At 36.9% G+C, this 18060-nt stretch overlaps 1 protein-coding gene across 3 annotated transcripts in view; it reads left to right on the top strand.

Moving 5' to 3' along the window:
• MAST4 (microtubule associated serine/threonine kinase family member 4) overlaps positions 1-18060 on the top strand; it is a 152784-nt gene that overhangs the window by 108577 nt on the left and 26147 nt on the right. For all 3 annotated transcript variants that reach the window (XM_042825542.1, XM_042825541.1, XM_042825540.1), the window contains exons 9-14: positions 1806-1938; positions 5779-5846; positions 8149-8234; positions 15801-16009; positions 16446-16584; positions 17871-18003. In XM_042825542.1, the coding sequence (XP_042681476.1) occupies positions 1806-1938; positions 5779-5846; positions 8149-8234; positions 15801-16009; positions 16446-16584; positions 17871-18003 (768 nt within the window). The remainder of the gene's footprint in view (positions 1-1805; positions 1939-5778; positions 5847-8148; positions 8235-15800; positions 16010-16445; positions 16585-17870; positions 18004-18060) is intronic.

Genomic DNA, 18060 nt, shown 5'->3' with positions numbered 1-18060 from the left:
TGGGTTCTTTCCTGGTGACCTATTTGGCTCCTGGTTCATTCTCTGTAAATGCTAAATTTTATAGCTGGCAAGTTCCAAATCTATATTCTCTTAGCTTATGGCTTTGGGATTTTGTTCCAGCTTATCACAGTTGAACTGGAACTGCTGCACATCCTGCATTTCTCCCTTTGCTGAGCCTGTTGATGTGAGTGGACGGACAGTATTTTTCATTTCTCTCAGGAAATGAAATTGTGCTCTCAGTTTTAGTGCTTACTTGCTTCCAGCTGTTGTAGATTTTCAGAGCAGCAATGGCAGAGAAAGCTGGCGCGGCTTCTTTGGAGTGTTCTTACTTGGAGTCTGTAGAAGATTTAAGCTGAAACGTAACAACTCTTCTTACAGTAGGTTTCTTCAGAGGCAAGTGGCTTGAAAAAATCCAGGCAGATTGTAACAAGACCCACATTTCTTACACAAGGTGTTAAGACCTACCAGTTAAGACACTGGAATCATTTGATCATGTAAAAACAACATTGTTGCTTTTCTGTAGCTATTCTCTGGAACCTTTTAATATATTGGCTGATATTTTGAAAAGTCTGTCTGAAATAAATACTAGATATGACAATTTCAGCCTCTGTAAGAACTTCCATAGAATCACTGGAAATAAAACAACACTTTCATCATAAGTTTCATGTACTGTATAGTTAAGTAACCAGTTTTCTTCCTGCTTTTTAGCTAGGGTTTAGCTCAGATGGTGGTGGTATGTGTGTTGCTGCTTGTATTTACATGTTAATCATATGAGTAAAGACTTTTTGTAGTTTCATGTGTCAAGAGCTACTTCCAAATGTTGAGAGATTTTCTCCATTTGTAGTTGCTTCAGTACATGAAGAATGAAGGACATAAGTTTGAAGTTAAGATGAGGAAATTAATTTCTTCTAATATTTATGTGTGTATGCATGTACTCATACTTGTGTGCATTATATACATTATATGAATGGTTTGAAGAATGTAGTGCCTATGAGTGAAATTTTGATATATGTAGATACAGGCAGAATATATTGGAAAGAGAACAGAAGATTATTAAAAAGAATAAAAATGCCCTATTGGTAATCCTTCTTGTTCTATTAAATGATTTCCTAATTTTACCTTCTGTTAAAGTAGTGAAATAAATATGTTTCTAAAGGACTTATGGGAGAGGGAAGGATTTCTTTTCTTACTCTTGGAAGGCATGCCATCTACATGTGGAATAAATTATATAGTAATATAGTTGGCTCCCAAAGGGTGGTGTTTTATTTCTAGTTTTGAAATAATTGGATCAGTGAAGCTCCAGTGTTGTTTTCAGTAGCTTGCAGTGACTTCATTCTAAAGTCAAGTACTTATTCAATTACATTTTCCTTAAAACAGTGTACAGTTATATTTACGTAAAATACTTCAGAATTTCGTTTAGAAGTGGAGAGCAATTTATTTACATGGTTGATTTCAGTAGCAGATTTTTGTATCCAAGCAACTGTAGGGAATTGAAGTCTTATGTGAAATCTTGTTACTGAATAATGTGTCGCTGGTTATGTCATTTCACAGAATACTGTGGTGAGTTCTGCTGGCAAGTAACCTATTATAAAAGTACAGGATGCAAAATTGTATGGCTTGCAGAATATTATATTGTCTAGGAATGATAATAGAAGGATAGGCTACTAATACTAGAGTAATAAGGTTTGGTGTTTTTTTTTAAATAAGAGAAATATTTGTGATAGATACAGCTAAGGAAGTTATTCTGTTAGGTTCTAATACTTCAGTTTCTGCAGAGAGAATGATAGTTACTCTTTTTCTTTCAGGAATTTGATCCAGAAGAGTTTTACTATCTTTTGGAAGCAGCTGAAGGCCATGCTAAAGAAGGACAAGGCATTAAAACTGACATTCCCCGCTACATTATTAGTCAGCTGGGCTTAAATAAAGATCCTTTAGAAGGTAAGTGCATCTCTTGGTTCAGCTATAAACGTCCAGATGCTTCCTTCCCATTGTATATGATTGTTGAGGTACTCTGAGTGTGCCTCAAAGAATCAAAGTAGAAATGAGAGCAGAACAAAAAGCATTCACTTCACCCACAGGTTCTGTCACGAGCTTAAAGACATTATAAAGGCCATCTGAGATTTTCTGCTATGAATACCATTCACAGATGGCATTGTATCAATGATACTCATCTTTTTACATTCAGGCAATAAAACTTCCTTATTTGAACTCTATCTGAAATTTACAGCTCTAATTTGGTATCTACTATTATCCAACTGTAGGTATAAGTGAAACTGGACTGATAAGTAATTTGCCTTTCACGGCTCCTGGCTTTCTACATCGTATTCTCACTGAATACATATTCTCCCTTTCCTATTGAAACTCTGAAGATTTCTTTTTCTGAGCAACCTATGTGTGCATAGTTAGGACTTATAAAGGGGAGAAGTTGACTTGGTTCCTGTAAAATTATTGTCATTGCAGAAGATTATTTGTTGCCTGATTCTTGTTTTAAGGACAGCATTGGTAAAACTAGAATTACTTGTCTCCTGAGCAGACCATCTTCTCTTTCATACTCAAATCAAATGCTGTTAGTAGTGAAAAGTGGAAATTGGGTTCGTTGCATACTGTGCTAGTCTCACAGTTTAGAGTGCAACAGAAGTGCTGTCCTGGAAAATGGATCTAACTAGTGTTAGTTTGCTTGTCTTTTGTGTTATGAACAAGGGAGACCTCTAGGAGGGGACTTGGTAACACAAAATCATATTTCTGGTATTTAAAGGAAGCTTATGAGCAGGAAGGTGACCAATTTTATACGTGGTCTGGTAGTGATATGACAAGGAGAAATGGCTTTAAACTAAAATAAGGGATATTTAGGTGAGACATTAGGAGAACATTCTTTACTCAGAGGCCAGTAAGGTGCTGGCGTAGGCTGCCTGGAGGAGCTGTGGATGCCCCACACCTGGAGGAATTAAAGGCCAGGTTGGATGGTATCTTGGGCAGCCTGAACTAGTGAATGGCAACACTGCTTGTGTTAGGGGTTTGGAATTAGGTAATCTTTAAGATTCCTTCCAACCCAAGGCATCCTGTGATTCTGTGAAAACAGTTGTGGTAAGATAGGATTGGCTTTTTCTTTTTAATCAGTCTTCATAATGCAAAATCATATTTTATGAAGTCTGAGAAGCTATATGGTGTATTAAAATGAATTTTTTTTTTCTTCAACTTAAGCAGCACTGACAGATATTGTCATGTGTTTGGTTAGATCTAATTAAATGAATATTAAAAGATTGAAAAATCAAAATTAAAAGATAAATGGAAGCTGAGCTTACTAATCCTCTTCCTGTCTTCTCAGAGAAGAAAATTGCTTTCAGTTTGAAATTGGTACCATTGCTTAAAGGGACATACCATAAGCAAAAAATAAGGAGAACGGCACTGTGAGGTTTATGCCTTTGAATTGAGGAAGTATTACTTTTCAGAAAGGGTGGTCAGGCACTGGAATGGCTGCCCAGGGAGGTGGTGGAGTCACCGACCCTGGGGGTGTTCAAGGAAAGGCTGGATGTTGTGTTGAGGGACATGGTTTAGTGGGAGCTATTGGGAATAGGTGAACGGTTGGACTGGGTGATCTTTAAGGTCTTTTCCAACCTTGGTGATTCTATGATTCTATGATTCTATGAATTAATCATGTAAAGAGAATTATTTTCAGCGTTTTATATACATTACTGTAAAGCATAAAACAAGATGAGAGCCTTTACGCTTCTGTGTCCAAAAATGGAATATACTGAAAAATATTTAGATAGAAGAAAAAACCAGAAGGCTTTCAAATAATTATGTGTCAGTAACTGCAATTAGAATAGCAGCTCCACATAGAATTGTATTTATTTTAAGTGTTTAGCATTTGTAAATGTTCATGGAAGGGATTTCACTTTCAGTTCAAAAAAAGAACTGAATGCTTCAGCACCTTCCCTACTTGCCCCTTTGTTTTCTGCCATAGCTGAGTGAAATGATGCATGCATTACTTGAGAGATAATGCCAGATAAATTTATACTGTACTGAAATCTGTACCACAGCAGATTCATCACTTATCAGAGGCTGGTGGCTGCATTTCTGAAGAGTTCCCTGGGGAGAAATTTTCCCCCCGGTTTTTAAATTTCCATCTTTACCTTTTATGAATCATGAGACTTCAGAAATGGTTTAAATCAATGAAAGAAAAAGGGCAGATGTTTAATGGTATTTAGATGAGTTTTAAAAATCTCTTCAGGCATTACAAAATTGTTCCATGGCTCTGTGTTTTGATAGCTGACTCTTAGTTCCATTCCATTAATACCTACTATTTGTAAATAATAGGTATTTCTCGGATAATGGATATTTTGCAAAAGTTCTGTTTAACAATGGCCCATTTTAATTTCCTATTTATGAAAACTGTCTCAATTGAGAAGCCTGTCAAAGCATATTTTTCCATCTTGTGTAGTTCTCACTCATACTATTAAGGTTTCATCAGCACATTTATTATAAAACCCTCATGTTCATGAAACTGAGTTTTGACAGAAAACTCCACTCCCTAGTTAGAATTTGGCCTGTACTGTTTAAGCCTAGGCTCTCTTTTAAAAAGGTTTATTCTTCACGGATAATTCTGATGGTTCACTGAGATGATTCTTCACTTTTTGTTGACTTGTGTTCAGACTTTTGTTTGAATCTTTCTAACTTCTGTTAAGCTTTAAAGATCTGTTTTGTTTTTGAAATTAAATTTTGTGGTTTTTGTAGTGATTAGATATGAGAGTTACTCTCAGGATGCTCTACAAGTAAATTATCTGCATGCTTAACTTACAGTTAATGATTACAGTAAGTGTTGTGCGAATAATTACCTAGGATTTCACTTCTAGTAATTGATTATTGTATAGAAAAATCCAGCTTATATATATTCTATGTGAATATTAAGTTACTTTTTTTATTCATAAGTTAAAAAGTAAGTACTGATGGTGAAATTGCATCTTAGAAGTTTCAGGTAGTCTTTTTTTTGATCCCCATCACATAATTATGATCAAGTGTAGATCTTTGATTCTGCAGAGTGTATAATTAACAATGTATATTAAAGTTATATTAAGTTATCCAAAGTCTTTTTAGGTACCAGCTTTCCTGTTCAGCTTTTGTTACCCAGAGGAATTCTTAGTTCACATGTCCCTGGAGAACATAATAGAGTTAGGAACTCTGCACCATAGACAGATCAGGACAACCTGGTAAACTTGCTAGATCAGCCAAAATCCAAGCGTTTCACAGAGAAATAGTCTGTATTAATAATTCCATAAATGATAAGCTTTGAGGAAAAAAAATGGCTTTTAGCTGGGTCTGGTAGGATTATCAGCATTTCTGTGTATAAGATGGAAACATTTGGAATCCATATCAGCCTGAACTAGAACCTTACTGTTCCAGCTATGAAGCTTTAGGTAGTACATAAAAGATATGATGTGCAGTTTAACCCCCTGATGGTCTAAGATCCTCATGATTTTTAGAAAATTAATACACATAGACCACATAATTCTTGCATCTCAGCAGTCACAGTACTTACTGCTGTTTATTGGTACTTAGCTGTTTAAGATCACATAGACAATGAATACCACACATTCCTTTTTCAGATTGTGCTCTGAATTATACTCAGCATTAATACTCTAAATGCTTAGAAACAGCCTATAGTTATTTGGCAAGAACTACAGAATGATTCCAGAAAAGTGTCACTTCTCAGATTTTAGTTTGGTACTTAATTTTATACTTACTGAGGTTTAAAAAGGACTTTCTAATATTTGTTTCTAGAAATAGCTCAGCTAGCTAACTGTGACAATGGGACAGCAGAATCTCTGGAAATGGATGAATCAGTAACTGTAAGTTTTCTTTTTACGATGCTGCTTATGCTGAATGTGAATGAAGAAGAAAATGTCTGTCTTCTGTTTTTCTTCTGGCATGGGTAAATTAGTAGAATGGATTCTTAAAAGTTACAGGGTTTAGCACCATGCCACTCAGCAGATAGAAGACTCATGAAAAGTACTAGAGCAAAACTTTCTGTTTTCCTTGGCACTGTGGTATTTGGCTTTCATGAGGCTACAGTAATCGAAACAAGAAGACTGTTTTACCATAGTTTCCACCAGTGACTGTTTTATTTCCGTTTAATGTAATCATTTTCCTTCTCTAAGTATTTACATACTTCTTTAAAAACAAAGCATTTTAGAACTATTTTAAGTTGGTCTGCTTACAGTGGCAGCTAATGACCAAATTAACAGAGTCTAAACATATCCAGTCAAGACATGAGAAGGTAATAAACATGTTGCCAAAAAACCTGTTTCAGGAAGCTGTCTTGTAGTCTGGAATATTCTGCATTATTCTTTTGAATCTATGTATGAAAATATTTGGCTACAATCATGTGTGTCTTACAGTAAGATTTTGTCAAATGCTTGCACAGGTTAGCAAAAGAAAAATGAGTTGCTGGAGATGATTGGTCTGAATTTTGTGGTGGGTTTAAGTTCTGTTTATTTAAATTATGATTTTAAAAAGTTCTTAGACCTTGCACGTCGATCAACAGTAAATGCAATTCTATTATTGTTAATTTTTAGTGCAAGCAGACAGAACAAGTCAGTGCAATTCTGCAAGGATGCATAGATACTTTGCTGGCATCTGTAACAATTAGTAGAGTTTAAAATACAGGCGTGGGGTATCTGCTAAGGTACTATCAACATACTGCATTAAGGACATTATCTCCTCTGAAATGTCTTATCTTGAGAATGTTCCTGGTGTTTTCATAAAATACAGACCTGGGCATTATTTATTGGAACAATACTGACAAATTGGATAAAAATTAGATAATTAAAATGCTGAAGGAGTGTTCTAATTTAGATGGGGAATATGTATCTGTAAGACTGGCTTAGCAATAGGTATGAAATTGTAATTCTGAAGGTATTTATATTGTGCAAATGCAAACTTCTCAAAGTTGAACAAATGAAGTAAAAGGAAGAATGATGGATTGTAATACAGGGATGTAACTGGGACTGCGGTGAAACTATATGAGGAATGAAAAATAGAGGGTGAATATCTAGAAATATTTTATCAATGTGGAGTAGACATAAGATAAAAACAACCCATGGAAAGTGTAAAGAGGCATAACTTAAAATAGAACACAGAACAATTTAAAATAGCGCTAAGTATACAATTAGGAAGAATCCTGTATTTGCAAGCAAGTAGCCTAAGCAGTTTAATAAATTCTCTTCCTTCTCCTGTGTAGTTTCTTCTGTTACCGTACTCACTTCTTAACACTGGATTGTTTCTTTAGTAAGCATTTCACTGAAAGTCTTCCAAGCAGATCTACACCCAACCTTTAATATTACTGAATTGTCTTGATAGGGATCCCAGAACTTTTTGGAAATTTGGGAAGCACTTTGTATTTTGTAGGTTTGGAATAAGAAATGTAGGAATCTGCACTAGTGCAGGCACATGTGCCCCACACCTCTCATTCCTAATTTACACTTGGTTGTTAAGATTCATTAAGATTACAGCTAGAAAGAAAGTTGTACTGCATTTCAAGATACCTTTGTTTTGAAGATGTTCTTGCATAAAAATTGGTGAAAGTGACATTATCATGATAGAGTTATTGCATTTTTGTCTTCCCTTTTTTTTCTCTTCATGTGTCTTTCCACGGTCCATCCTAAATTATATCACAGTCCTAGCATTAGTCAGAAATGTACAAAACTTTGATGTTAGAAGAATTCATCTGTTTCAGTTACTCCCAGGCTGATTCTGCCTGCATACTATTGGAATCACTTTTACTCAAAAATGAAGGCAATGTCCAGTGAGTACTTAGTGCAATTCCCAGAAGTTTAGACCCCAGATAGGAGTTTCCAGTATTTCTCTTTACCAGAAGCCATCATACCTATCTGCTTTCACCCTGACATGCAGATGAGGGGACAGATGGCTCCAGTGTTACGGATACCTTTCAGATGGAGAGGCAGCTCTGTTTCAGGAACTCCTGTGTCCTTCACTTCAGCCAAAATGTGGTCAACTGGCTAGGTCTTTCAGCTGGTTTGTTGGGGTGTGACAGACTCATAGTACTTGGAGTTATGTGTTGGGTTTTTTTTCGTACTTCGAAGAAAAAAAATACTGTACTGACTGTATTCTTTCTCCTTTTTTACTTTGAAGAGCTCTAATACCTCACTACAGCTCCGGAGAAAACCTCGAGAAAGTGATTTTGAAACAATCAAACTGATTAGTAATGGAGCTTATGGGTGAGTAATTCACATTACTGTAACAGCTTTTTCAGAGTTCTGCATAACTTCCCAGTATTTCTTACTGTGGGGATGATTATGGGGGGGATTTTTTTGCACTGATGTATTCTTAATCCTGCTTTCCTACTTTGTTGTTAATGCTTAAGTGCTAATTAGACCTGAAAATATTGGAGAAGTGGAAAAAAAATTTCCTTAAGAAGGTCTGAATTGTTTTGGTTTTGTTTTTTTTTTTTTGTTCGTTTGTTTGTTTTATCCCCTTCTCTGTGGACTCTCTTCGATCCCAGATGGCTTTTAAGGAGTTACTGTTACTTGGTTGGATTTTCTGGGTACTTGTAAAAATAGAGAACTTACTGCACAGTGGTATATAAGTTGTTGTAGATAACTCTGAAAGGCCAAGAGAGAATTAACATGAAAGAATTCCATAGCTGTAGTCTAAGTATTAAGTCTGCCAACAGATAGAACTACTGATTCCTTTCATGTTCAGGTGCCTTCATTAGATCTTTGCTTGGTTATATTTCTCAGCGCTAAATTGTATAAGGACAGGAACTGCTGATCAGGAGTAGGAAACTTGGTACTGGTTCAAAAAAGACAGGTTTCTGTCTGTCACCAAATGAGGCAGTGTTGCAGAACAGCACTGAAGGAAAGGGCTGTGCTGATCCCTGGCACAGGTCACGTTACGCTGGCTCTATCCTATGCTACCTCTGTTTGAGGTAGGAAACAGCAGCTACCTGATAGGACTCTGAAAGAGAAAACCCACTGGTGATCTGCCCACTGGAATTTTGCATGCTGTTTTAATGGCCTTGGGATTATGGGTGCAGCAATGACTCTCAGGTCATGTTATTTAAAGATATCCCTGAGCTCTGATGAGACAGTTAATGTTTACTACTTCTGATCGTGACAGCATATGGAGAGACTGTTTGCTTGTGACCAGACCTACTTATGTAGTTCAGCAAAAAGCCTACAGAAGATAGGGTAATTTGAATTAAAATTATATAAATATCTAAATATAACTTCTCATAGTTCAGCCTCCTCACAATTCATTTTCTCAGAATTTCTCTGTAGTCAAACTCATTAGTCTATGCCAGTTACTTCAGATTACCCCTAAATTTTAAAAGCCTTTCTTCTTGCACTTAGCAGTAGTTTCTGCTCCCATCCCTGGCTGTATCCGTTCTTCTTTTCCCCCCTTCATCTCTATCCAACTTCCTCTTTGTCTTACTGAAGTAGAAGAACAAGAACTGTGTGGGGTATGTTCATGTCAGAGAAATGGGCGTCTGAGTCAGTGGACCCGTGCAATTTCCCAGTAGTTTTAGGTTAGTATGCAGTGGGGAAAGGAGGGAGTGGTGGCACACAGGCATGCTGCAACTGGCAGTGTGTGATTGACTGCCTGAAGTCAGTTGTACAGTAGTCCTCTTGCTCCATACCCTCACAGCCACGAAGTCTCAAAGGGCTACTAAGAAATACAGACTGGAGACAGGTAAAGATTTGTAAGGTGGAAAAGAAAGGATGAAAAAAGCCCAAGCTTTCTGTGGCTCTTACAACAAGGGCATGTAGAACACATTTTCTCATGTCTGTGGCAGGGAAAATCAATACTGTACTATGTGAGGCACCTTCTTAATGAACATCACAGGTAAAGTTGTCACAGCAACTATAATTTTTGTTGAGATCTGGGTAAATTGTTGAGAAAAGGGAAAGCTGAGTGAGGGTGTATATGCATTCTATAGGAACTGTTATTGCCTTTATAAAACATTAAAACAGAAGCATGCTAGAGGTAATGCAACGGTAATGGAAACTGAAGTGGAAAGTGAAAATCCCATCAACTTTAGTGAAGTGCTGTTATTTCCATGCTTAAGCAAACAACATCAAAGTTGATTTTGTTGGTTTGGATTTTTTGTTTAAATTATTCTTACAAGAAAAATAAAGAAGATGGAAACAAGAAGGACTATGAAGGTAAAACTGAAAAATAGTCTAGAATGAAAGAAACACATTCAATGAACTGCTTGAGTGCAGATTTTTAAAGTATATACTCAACATTTTATAAAGTGAGATTAGCACTTGATCCCATAATGATGCTGGGAGTAGGCTTGAACTCTTTCAAGAATTTCTGTGCACCAGATAAAGAGGGACAGTACTATTAGCAGACTTTTAGTGAATATCATGTTTATGTTGACATCATACATATAGAGATTAATTTACTCATAAGTTATGGTCAAATTTTAAAGAGGAACATACAGCTATTGCCCGTATACTTTTAAACTCTATAAAATGGAGCATAATTAAGCAGCAGTATCTGTTCCATCTGTAAATACGAAGCAGTAAATTGCCCAATGGGCATTTATTGCAATGTATTACAAGTATAAGCAGCCAAAATAAAAGTTAGTGTTGTTATGCTACAAGACTTTTTTCCCACTTCCACATTTTTCTAGGCCATTAACTTTTTGAAATAACTTGAATGTGCATGAATTCTGTAATTCTGTCTGAACTTCACTGATTTATTCTCCAAAATACATCAGTAGGCATCTTTTGCGCTCTGAATTACTTAGTATTCTACTGTAATACTTCACTTGTTTCAAGGAGGTAGTAGAAGGTTATGTTCAGAACCAATTTATGAAAAAAAAAAAGCAATGTACATTCTGATGTCCTTTATTTTACTGTTGCGTTTTTGCCTTCATTAGTGAAATAGAAAACTTTGCTTGACAGGATAATTTTTGGTCTTGGCATACTGTAGCAGAGATTTGTCAGATGTGCTAAATTTGATGAGTTTAAATATCAAGTATTGGTTGGGTAAACTAATTTGTAATGCAATTAAACGACTGTGTAGTAGATTAGGTGTATCAGGCTGGGAATACACAAGAAGTTAAACAAGCTGTGAATCAGTAAACAAGTAGGACACTGGCCAAGTCACTAATGGTTTCAAAGCTGTCTGTCAGACTGCTTTCCAGACAGGCAAAAATTATCAGATTTCCCAATTTTTCAAACTTTTGCTGCAATTACAGCAACTTTTTTTTTTTTTCCCCGTATTTCAACTACTGAGAGTTAAGAAGTAGTGATGGTATCAAATTTTGTCCTTCCTGAACATGCGGCATACTATAAATATGTGAAGGACTCTATTTTTCAAGTGTTTTTTTTTGCAAATACTGAACAGTTCTCAGGGAGTTTATTCACAGAAAATCTAGCACTAGTTTTATCAGTGTGTGCCTGTGTTTACTGGCTTCCATAAAGGTGGAAGTTGTTACAGTTAGATGTAGACAGGCAATTTTCCTGGCTGAAGTATGTAACACATTGAAGTGAGTAGATCTCTCATACGAAAAGAAGAATCACAGCCATTCTGTTCTTTTCCCATGCTACAGGGCAGACTAGGGTGTATCCCAAACACATAGTTCACACTGCAGTGGATGCTTGTCTTAGGCATGCTGTAGGCAGCGTTTCCTCCTTGCCCCCAAATAAATCTGATTTGGTGATGGATATCATCTAGGTGGGAGGTGGTGCAGAGCTGTTTTTGGTTCTGGTGGTTCTGATCTTAACTATCTGTAAACTCTGACATAATGCTATAACATGCATCATGGCCTCACAAATGGCTGCCTTGGACTGGAGATGGTTCAGGCAGTACAGAATTCAGCAATCCCTTCTCAGAAAATTGCTTTTTAAAATGTGGCATAATTCTTGGTCAGTAGTTTTAACTTTTAAATAATAAATGCAGCAAGTACAACACCTGTGTTTCCACGAGGAGTTTAGGGTCCTTTGACAAATTCAGGAATCAAGTTAAAAGCAAGTTACCTTTAAACACAGCAACATCAGCTGAAAGTACTGAATGTAGACTAAATTTTAAAATATCTCGGAAAGTTACTGAAGATCTGTAAACTAGGGAACGTAGAAACAGGAGGGAGACTAACTTCTCAAAAGGGCAGGTAATGGAAAGACCAAGGGAAACAATTTTAAACTAAAAAAAGGTTTAGATTAGGTACTATGGGGAAATTCTTTACTCAGAGGGTAGTGAGGCACTGGCACAGACTGCCCCATCCCTGGAGATGCTCAAGGTCAGGCTGTACGTGGTTCTGGGCAGCCTGAGCTGATAAGTGGCAGCCCTGCCTGTGGCGAGAACTTGGAATTAAGATGAGATTTAAGATTTCTTCCAACCCAAGACATACTATGTTCTCTGACAGATCTGAAGACTCTTAGATTTTAGTTATAACCAAGAATCATTGTTGTAAGCTTTGAAAGGTAGATTGCATAACAATTAAGTTGTAGCAGGTTTGTTTGTTTGTTTTTGTCATATCAACACGTGCATAGCATTTATATTTATGCCTAGGTGTTTTAGATATACTTTTTCAAAGTAAATGGAAATTCTGTACTAGAAGTAGAGGAAGGTAGTGTTTGGACAGTCACAGAGTTTGTTAATTTCTTTTATTTCTCTTGCGAAATAAATTTTGTATGATACATTTAGATACATTATCAATAAAAAAAACCAGATCAATTGTGTACCTGCTGAGATCCATGCAGTGAAATCAGCAGGTGTTCTGGAAATCCCATGGTGACTTTATGAAACTAGTAGGGCAAGGCAGGAAAGCAAATTCTTGGTTTGAAAGCATAGGAGGTTGCAACACTGCCTTTGTGGTTGTGGCTTTGCAGGCAAGGATGGCATTTGACTATTGTTTAGTGGATGGACGGAGCAATTTGATGTTATGGATGAGTTGCTTTTGTATTAACGGAGTTCTCAGACAGTTGTCTTTTCACTGGAAATCATGAACTGGATATTATTGCTCAATGCCAAGAAAATGAGAGTGAGAAATTGTGTTCTCTTAAAAGCAGAAGTGAAACAAAGATAAAAGTCTGTCTAATGCTTCTGGAATAGCATCTGACAAGTAAGGAATAGAGCAACAGAGTGAAATGAGCCTGTCGTGAGAAAAGAAAGGCTGAGTTCAGTGCAGGAATGAGGATAATGTAGCAGGAGAGAGCTTCAGGGAAAGCAGAGGGAATCAGACCATCCCATTCTGCTTCATGGCTTAAAAGAGAATACCTCAAAACTTATAAATCAGGTTCAAAATAAACAAAGCTAGAACACCAGAACTCGTTATGGTTGTTCTCAACTTTTTATCTGGAATTTCATTGTCTTCAGTGTCTTGGCAGCTCTGTGCTTTACCCTGAGCTTTCCGTTATTTTGATTAAGTTGAAATCCCAGGGAGGTGAAGCTTTTTTTTTTTTTGCTTCTTTTTTCACTTTGGTCTGTGGTTGTTTTTGTTTGTTTTTAATGTCCAAGTAACTTCTACATTTTTTCTCTTTGTTTAACTGCTTGTCCCTGGGAAAGTTTCATATTCCATTTATTAGTGACATCTCAGCAAATTCTTTCAAAGCATAGGAGTCTCAGTAAGTTCAGGTTGCGGTTCCAATGATCTGCCTTGCTGGTCGTACTAGTAAGCAAGGGAAATGCATAGTTGTGAAATGAGACTCTCCTGAAGGAAGATAGGTAATCTTTGGCTGGAATCCTTTGCTTCCATTTAGAGCATAGTTTTGTTCGTAATGCTGTTAGCTCACGTTACTGTGTTACACAGATGTGCAGAATGATGTGCACTCTTGTATACTGAAGATCATTTAAAATCACCTTAATCAGTACAAATGGCATATGAATGTATAAGCATAGGACAGAGAACTATGTTGCTTTTTTTTTTTTTTTTTTTTTTTTGTGAATCTAGTATCTTGTAAATCAGTGAAATATTTTTTTTCCAAGCGTTTGTGACTAAAACAATTCTGGTGGAAATTTAGATTATTGTCTTCCTGCAACTACAAGGATAGAAGAGAATCTAATTTAGAGAACTGTGGGAATTGTAATCATCATATCTGGATCTTCACTGCATTGAATAGTTTAAACTGACTGGTTCTTCATCTTTAAATATGGTAGTGGCTGCTCTACAGATGCATATGATGGAAAGTATACTTAAGGCACCTGAAGAACTCACTTTTTTACAAGCCAAAAATTCATGAAGGAACTGAAATAGGAAAAGAATACACAGTATTATAGGAGATTAAGAAACTTATGACAGATGAGCAACAGATAGCACCTAAAGAAAGATGAAAAAGAGAATGCAAAGGAAACAGCTGTGCAGGAGGTGTGAAGAAAGAAATGAGTGTGCTGGGAGTGGAAGGAAGAGGTGTGTGAAGACAGCAGGAAAGCATGCAGGAGTTGAATAACTTGATCTTTATTTGAGTTGGGATGGGCAACAGAAAGCAAGACTTAGTAGGAGGCAGGCACTAAGGGTGAGGTTTGTCTTGGATTTTGCCCAAGGTGTTTTTCCCCTAGTTTCATGATGAGGTAATGTTTTCTACCTGCCCCGTGCTCAGACTGTAGCAAGGGATTAAGGAAAACTTTCAGAATCTGTAAGAGAAACTCTCTTGTCTAGAAAAAAACACTCCACAAAGCAAAATAGAAGTTGCTGCTTTTTTCTGTGACTTTGGTAGCAGTCTGAAGATTTAGTTGTAAAAATAATAAGGCAGAAATTGCTTTTTGTATTTGTATGCTTGTATGCTGATAATTGTATGTTGTGGGGACAAGTAAATCAGTTTAAAAACTACATTACTGGGTTCCATTTTTTCCTTTTTTTTTTTTTTTTTTTTTTTGTCATTTCTCTTTCCAAAAAAAAACAATGGTATTTATTAAAAAACAAAACGAAACATGTATTTATAAACTGGAGATGCTATGTGCGTTGAATACTGTGAGGTTGATATCAAACAAAGCAGTTGTTTTCAGGGTTTGTCTTGAGGGACTTTGAGAAATGCAGTGGTTCTGTCCTGTGTGTTTTATGATAAGATTATGTATTTTTCCGAGCCTTGAAAGCAGTCCATCTGAGGTTTTCTTTCACTTTGCTGCCCTGATCACCTTGATCTTTCTAATCAAGCTTATGTGAAACTTTGTATCCAATAGCCTAGTGAAATTTTGGCTGTTGAGATGCATCTTATTCCCACATTACCAGGTAGTATATGTGGTTTTTTAATTTGTATTACCTACTGATGACCTACCCATGATATTTATCAGTGCTGATGTCAGGGTACTGTACTGAACAAGTACAGATGATACATTTTGCATCTACCAATTGAGGAGAGCCACATCACTGAGCAAACCTCTGAGCAACCTTCTTGAGAAACCTATGACGTGTTTTAAAATCCCCCTGAAAAGAGTCTGCAGTCAGATAATTATGACTCACACTTACAGAATAAACATTTGTCAAAATGGTTTATAATATTCTGTCATGGCTGGTTTTCATCTATAATCCTTTGCTGATGGAAACTTCCAAAATCTGAGCTTAGTATCTGTTGTGGGTGGACTGTTTGTTTTGTTTGTTATCAATTTGTATGCTAATTTGTGTTGACTGAAGTCATCCTGATGAAACATTGAAACGTAACAAGGTCTCAATCCATTGTTATCTGAAAGGTTCATCAGCTACATTAGATTAGAAGCAAGTTTTTTATGAAATGCATATGCAATATTTTGGATATATTTACTTGTCAAAAATGTATTTTAAAATAGCTTTTAAATTTAGTGCTTTTTCTTTTTCCATCTCATTTGGACTTCTTCAGTGCGGTTTATTTGGTGAGACATAAAGAAACCAGACAAAGATTTGCCATGAAGAAGATAAATAAGCAGAATCTCATCCTTCGAAACCAGATCCAACAGGCCTTCGTTGAGCGTGATATCCTGACGTTTGCAGAAAACCCCTTTGTTGTCAGCATGTATTGTTCTTTTGAAACAAGACGTCATTTATGTATGGTCATGGAATACGTAGAAGGTAAAGTAGTCATTTTTAGAGGAAAGGAGTATTTTTTTAATAATACCGGGGAAGAAATAAAACCTTGATGGTGCTTGCATTAAAAGGACCTTCTTTATTTGCTGTGTGTTCTGGCTATACAGATTTGGGATCAAAACTCAAGAGTAAGGTGGCTTTTCTCGCACTCATTATTCTCCTAGCAATCAAGATGAGTTGCTGTGACTGTGTGGACTTCTTTTAAGTAGCAGCACAGACTTTATTGGTTTCCTGCTGAACTCTAGCATCGCTCTCTCCCAGCTTCATGGTTTTTTCAGTACAGTAGGTATTGTGATTGCCTGTTAAATTGGATCATCTGATTGGAAAAGAAACATTTATGACTACAATTTATGTTCCCTTCTGCAGCAAATACATCTAAAAATTTATACCACCATCTTCAACATTCATCCTGTTTTCACAGGTGGAGACTGTGCTACTTTGATGAAAAATATGGGCCCCTTACCTGTGGACATGGCAAGGATGTATTTTGCAGAGACTGTTCTGGCCTTGGAATACCTTCATAATTACGGAATTGTACACAGGGATTTGAAGCCAGATAAGTATGTATATAGAATATAACAGAAAGAGGACTTAAATTGATGAGTGTGAAAAGTTGATCCTGGTTGTTTTTTGTTTGTTTATTTGTTTCCCATTATCTAGACATACAGAATCTCTATCTATAAGTAATATTACAGCAAGTAATTATAGTGAAAAGTATGGATGTTGTATCTCCACTTATCACAGAATCAAAAAATATCCCAAGTTGAAAGGAACCCATGAAGATCCAACTCCCGTTAAGTCCAACTTCTGACTCCACACAGCACCATGCAAAAATCAGACATGTAAACTGTACACAGATGTTTTGAACTCCAGCAGCGTGGGGCTGTGACACTGCCTTCTGGTGCACACCCTGTCCCCAGCCCCCAGCTGCCCTCCCCTGGCACAGCTCCATGCCGTTCCCTCAGGCCCTGTCACACAGAGCAGAGCTCAGCGCTGCCCTCCACTCATGTGAGGAGCTGCATCCGTCATCAGGCCTCCCCTCAGCTCCTCTGCTCTGTGCTGAGCACACCAAGGGGCCTCAGCCACGCCTCATACATCTTGCTTTCTAGAATCTTCACCAATCTTTGCCACCTTTGCGGTGCTACTTGGAATGCTAACAGCTTTGTGTCCTTTGTACATGGTGTGTCCAAATGGCGCTCAGTGCTGGAGGTGAGGCTGCAGGGACAGCTCCTCCCCTCGCCCGCTGGCAGTGCTGGGCCTGCTGCACCCCAGGTTTTGGTTGGCCCTTAGGGCTGCCAGGACACACTACTGGCTTGTGTTCAATCTTGGCCTTGTTTTATATTAGAACAACAAGTTAATAACAGTTTAAAAAAAAAAAAAAAAAAAGGAGTTGCATCAGTGAAAATATCTTCTTCCATGATGCTTCAGGCCAGTGTGGTGGTATTAGTTACCAGCTATTTTAATATCTGGGTTTTTTCAAATGAATGACCCAGCCTGCTACTGGTAGAAAAAGCCTGCCTCACTTTAAAAGTTGAATTTATTCTATTCTTATTCTTTCAGAATGATGACTATTTCATTTTCTTCGAACATCTGCCATTTAACTCTTGACACTTCATGATTCTGATTACATTCAATTGTGTATGAAAGCTTTGTTTATGTCTGGTGTAACAGTAATAAACGTGTGACTTTGTCATTTATTCAACCTATTTTGTTCTGGCTAAATTACTTTTTAAGATGGGTTTAATTTTTTTCAGTGCTGCTGAAACATTTATCTGAGTGTAATAATAATAATAAGCATGTAATCTTCAATTATATCACAGTAACTTGAGATCACTTCAATTTTCAGTTTATTGGTAACATCCATGGGCCATATAAAGCTTACAGACTTCGGTCTATCAAAGGTGGGGCTAATGAGTTTGACTACCAATCTGTATGAGGGTCACATTGAGAAGGATGCCAGAGAATTCCTTGATAAACAAGTAAGATACAGCTTTTTTTCTTTTTTACATTGTTTAACGCAATGATGTTTCGCTAGC

This window comes from Centrocercus urophasianus, unplaced genomic scaffold (genome assembly GCF_019232065.1).
Source record: "Centrocercus urophasianus isolate 14NV4802_14NV808 unplaced genomic scaffold, USGS_Curo_1.0 seq_25, whole genome shotgun sequence".
Taxonomy (NCBI): domain Eukaryota; kingdom Metazoa; phylum Chordata; class Aves; order Galliformes; family Phasianidae; genus Centrocercus; species Centrocercus urophasianus.
The sequence above is the reverse complement of the archived record's forward strand: the minus strand, read 5'-3'. Positions and strand labels throughout refer to the sequence as shown.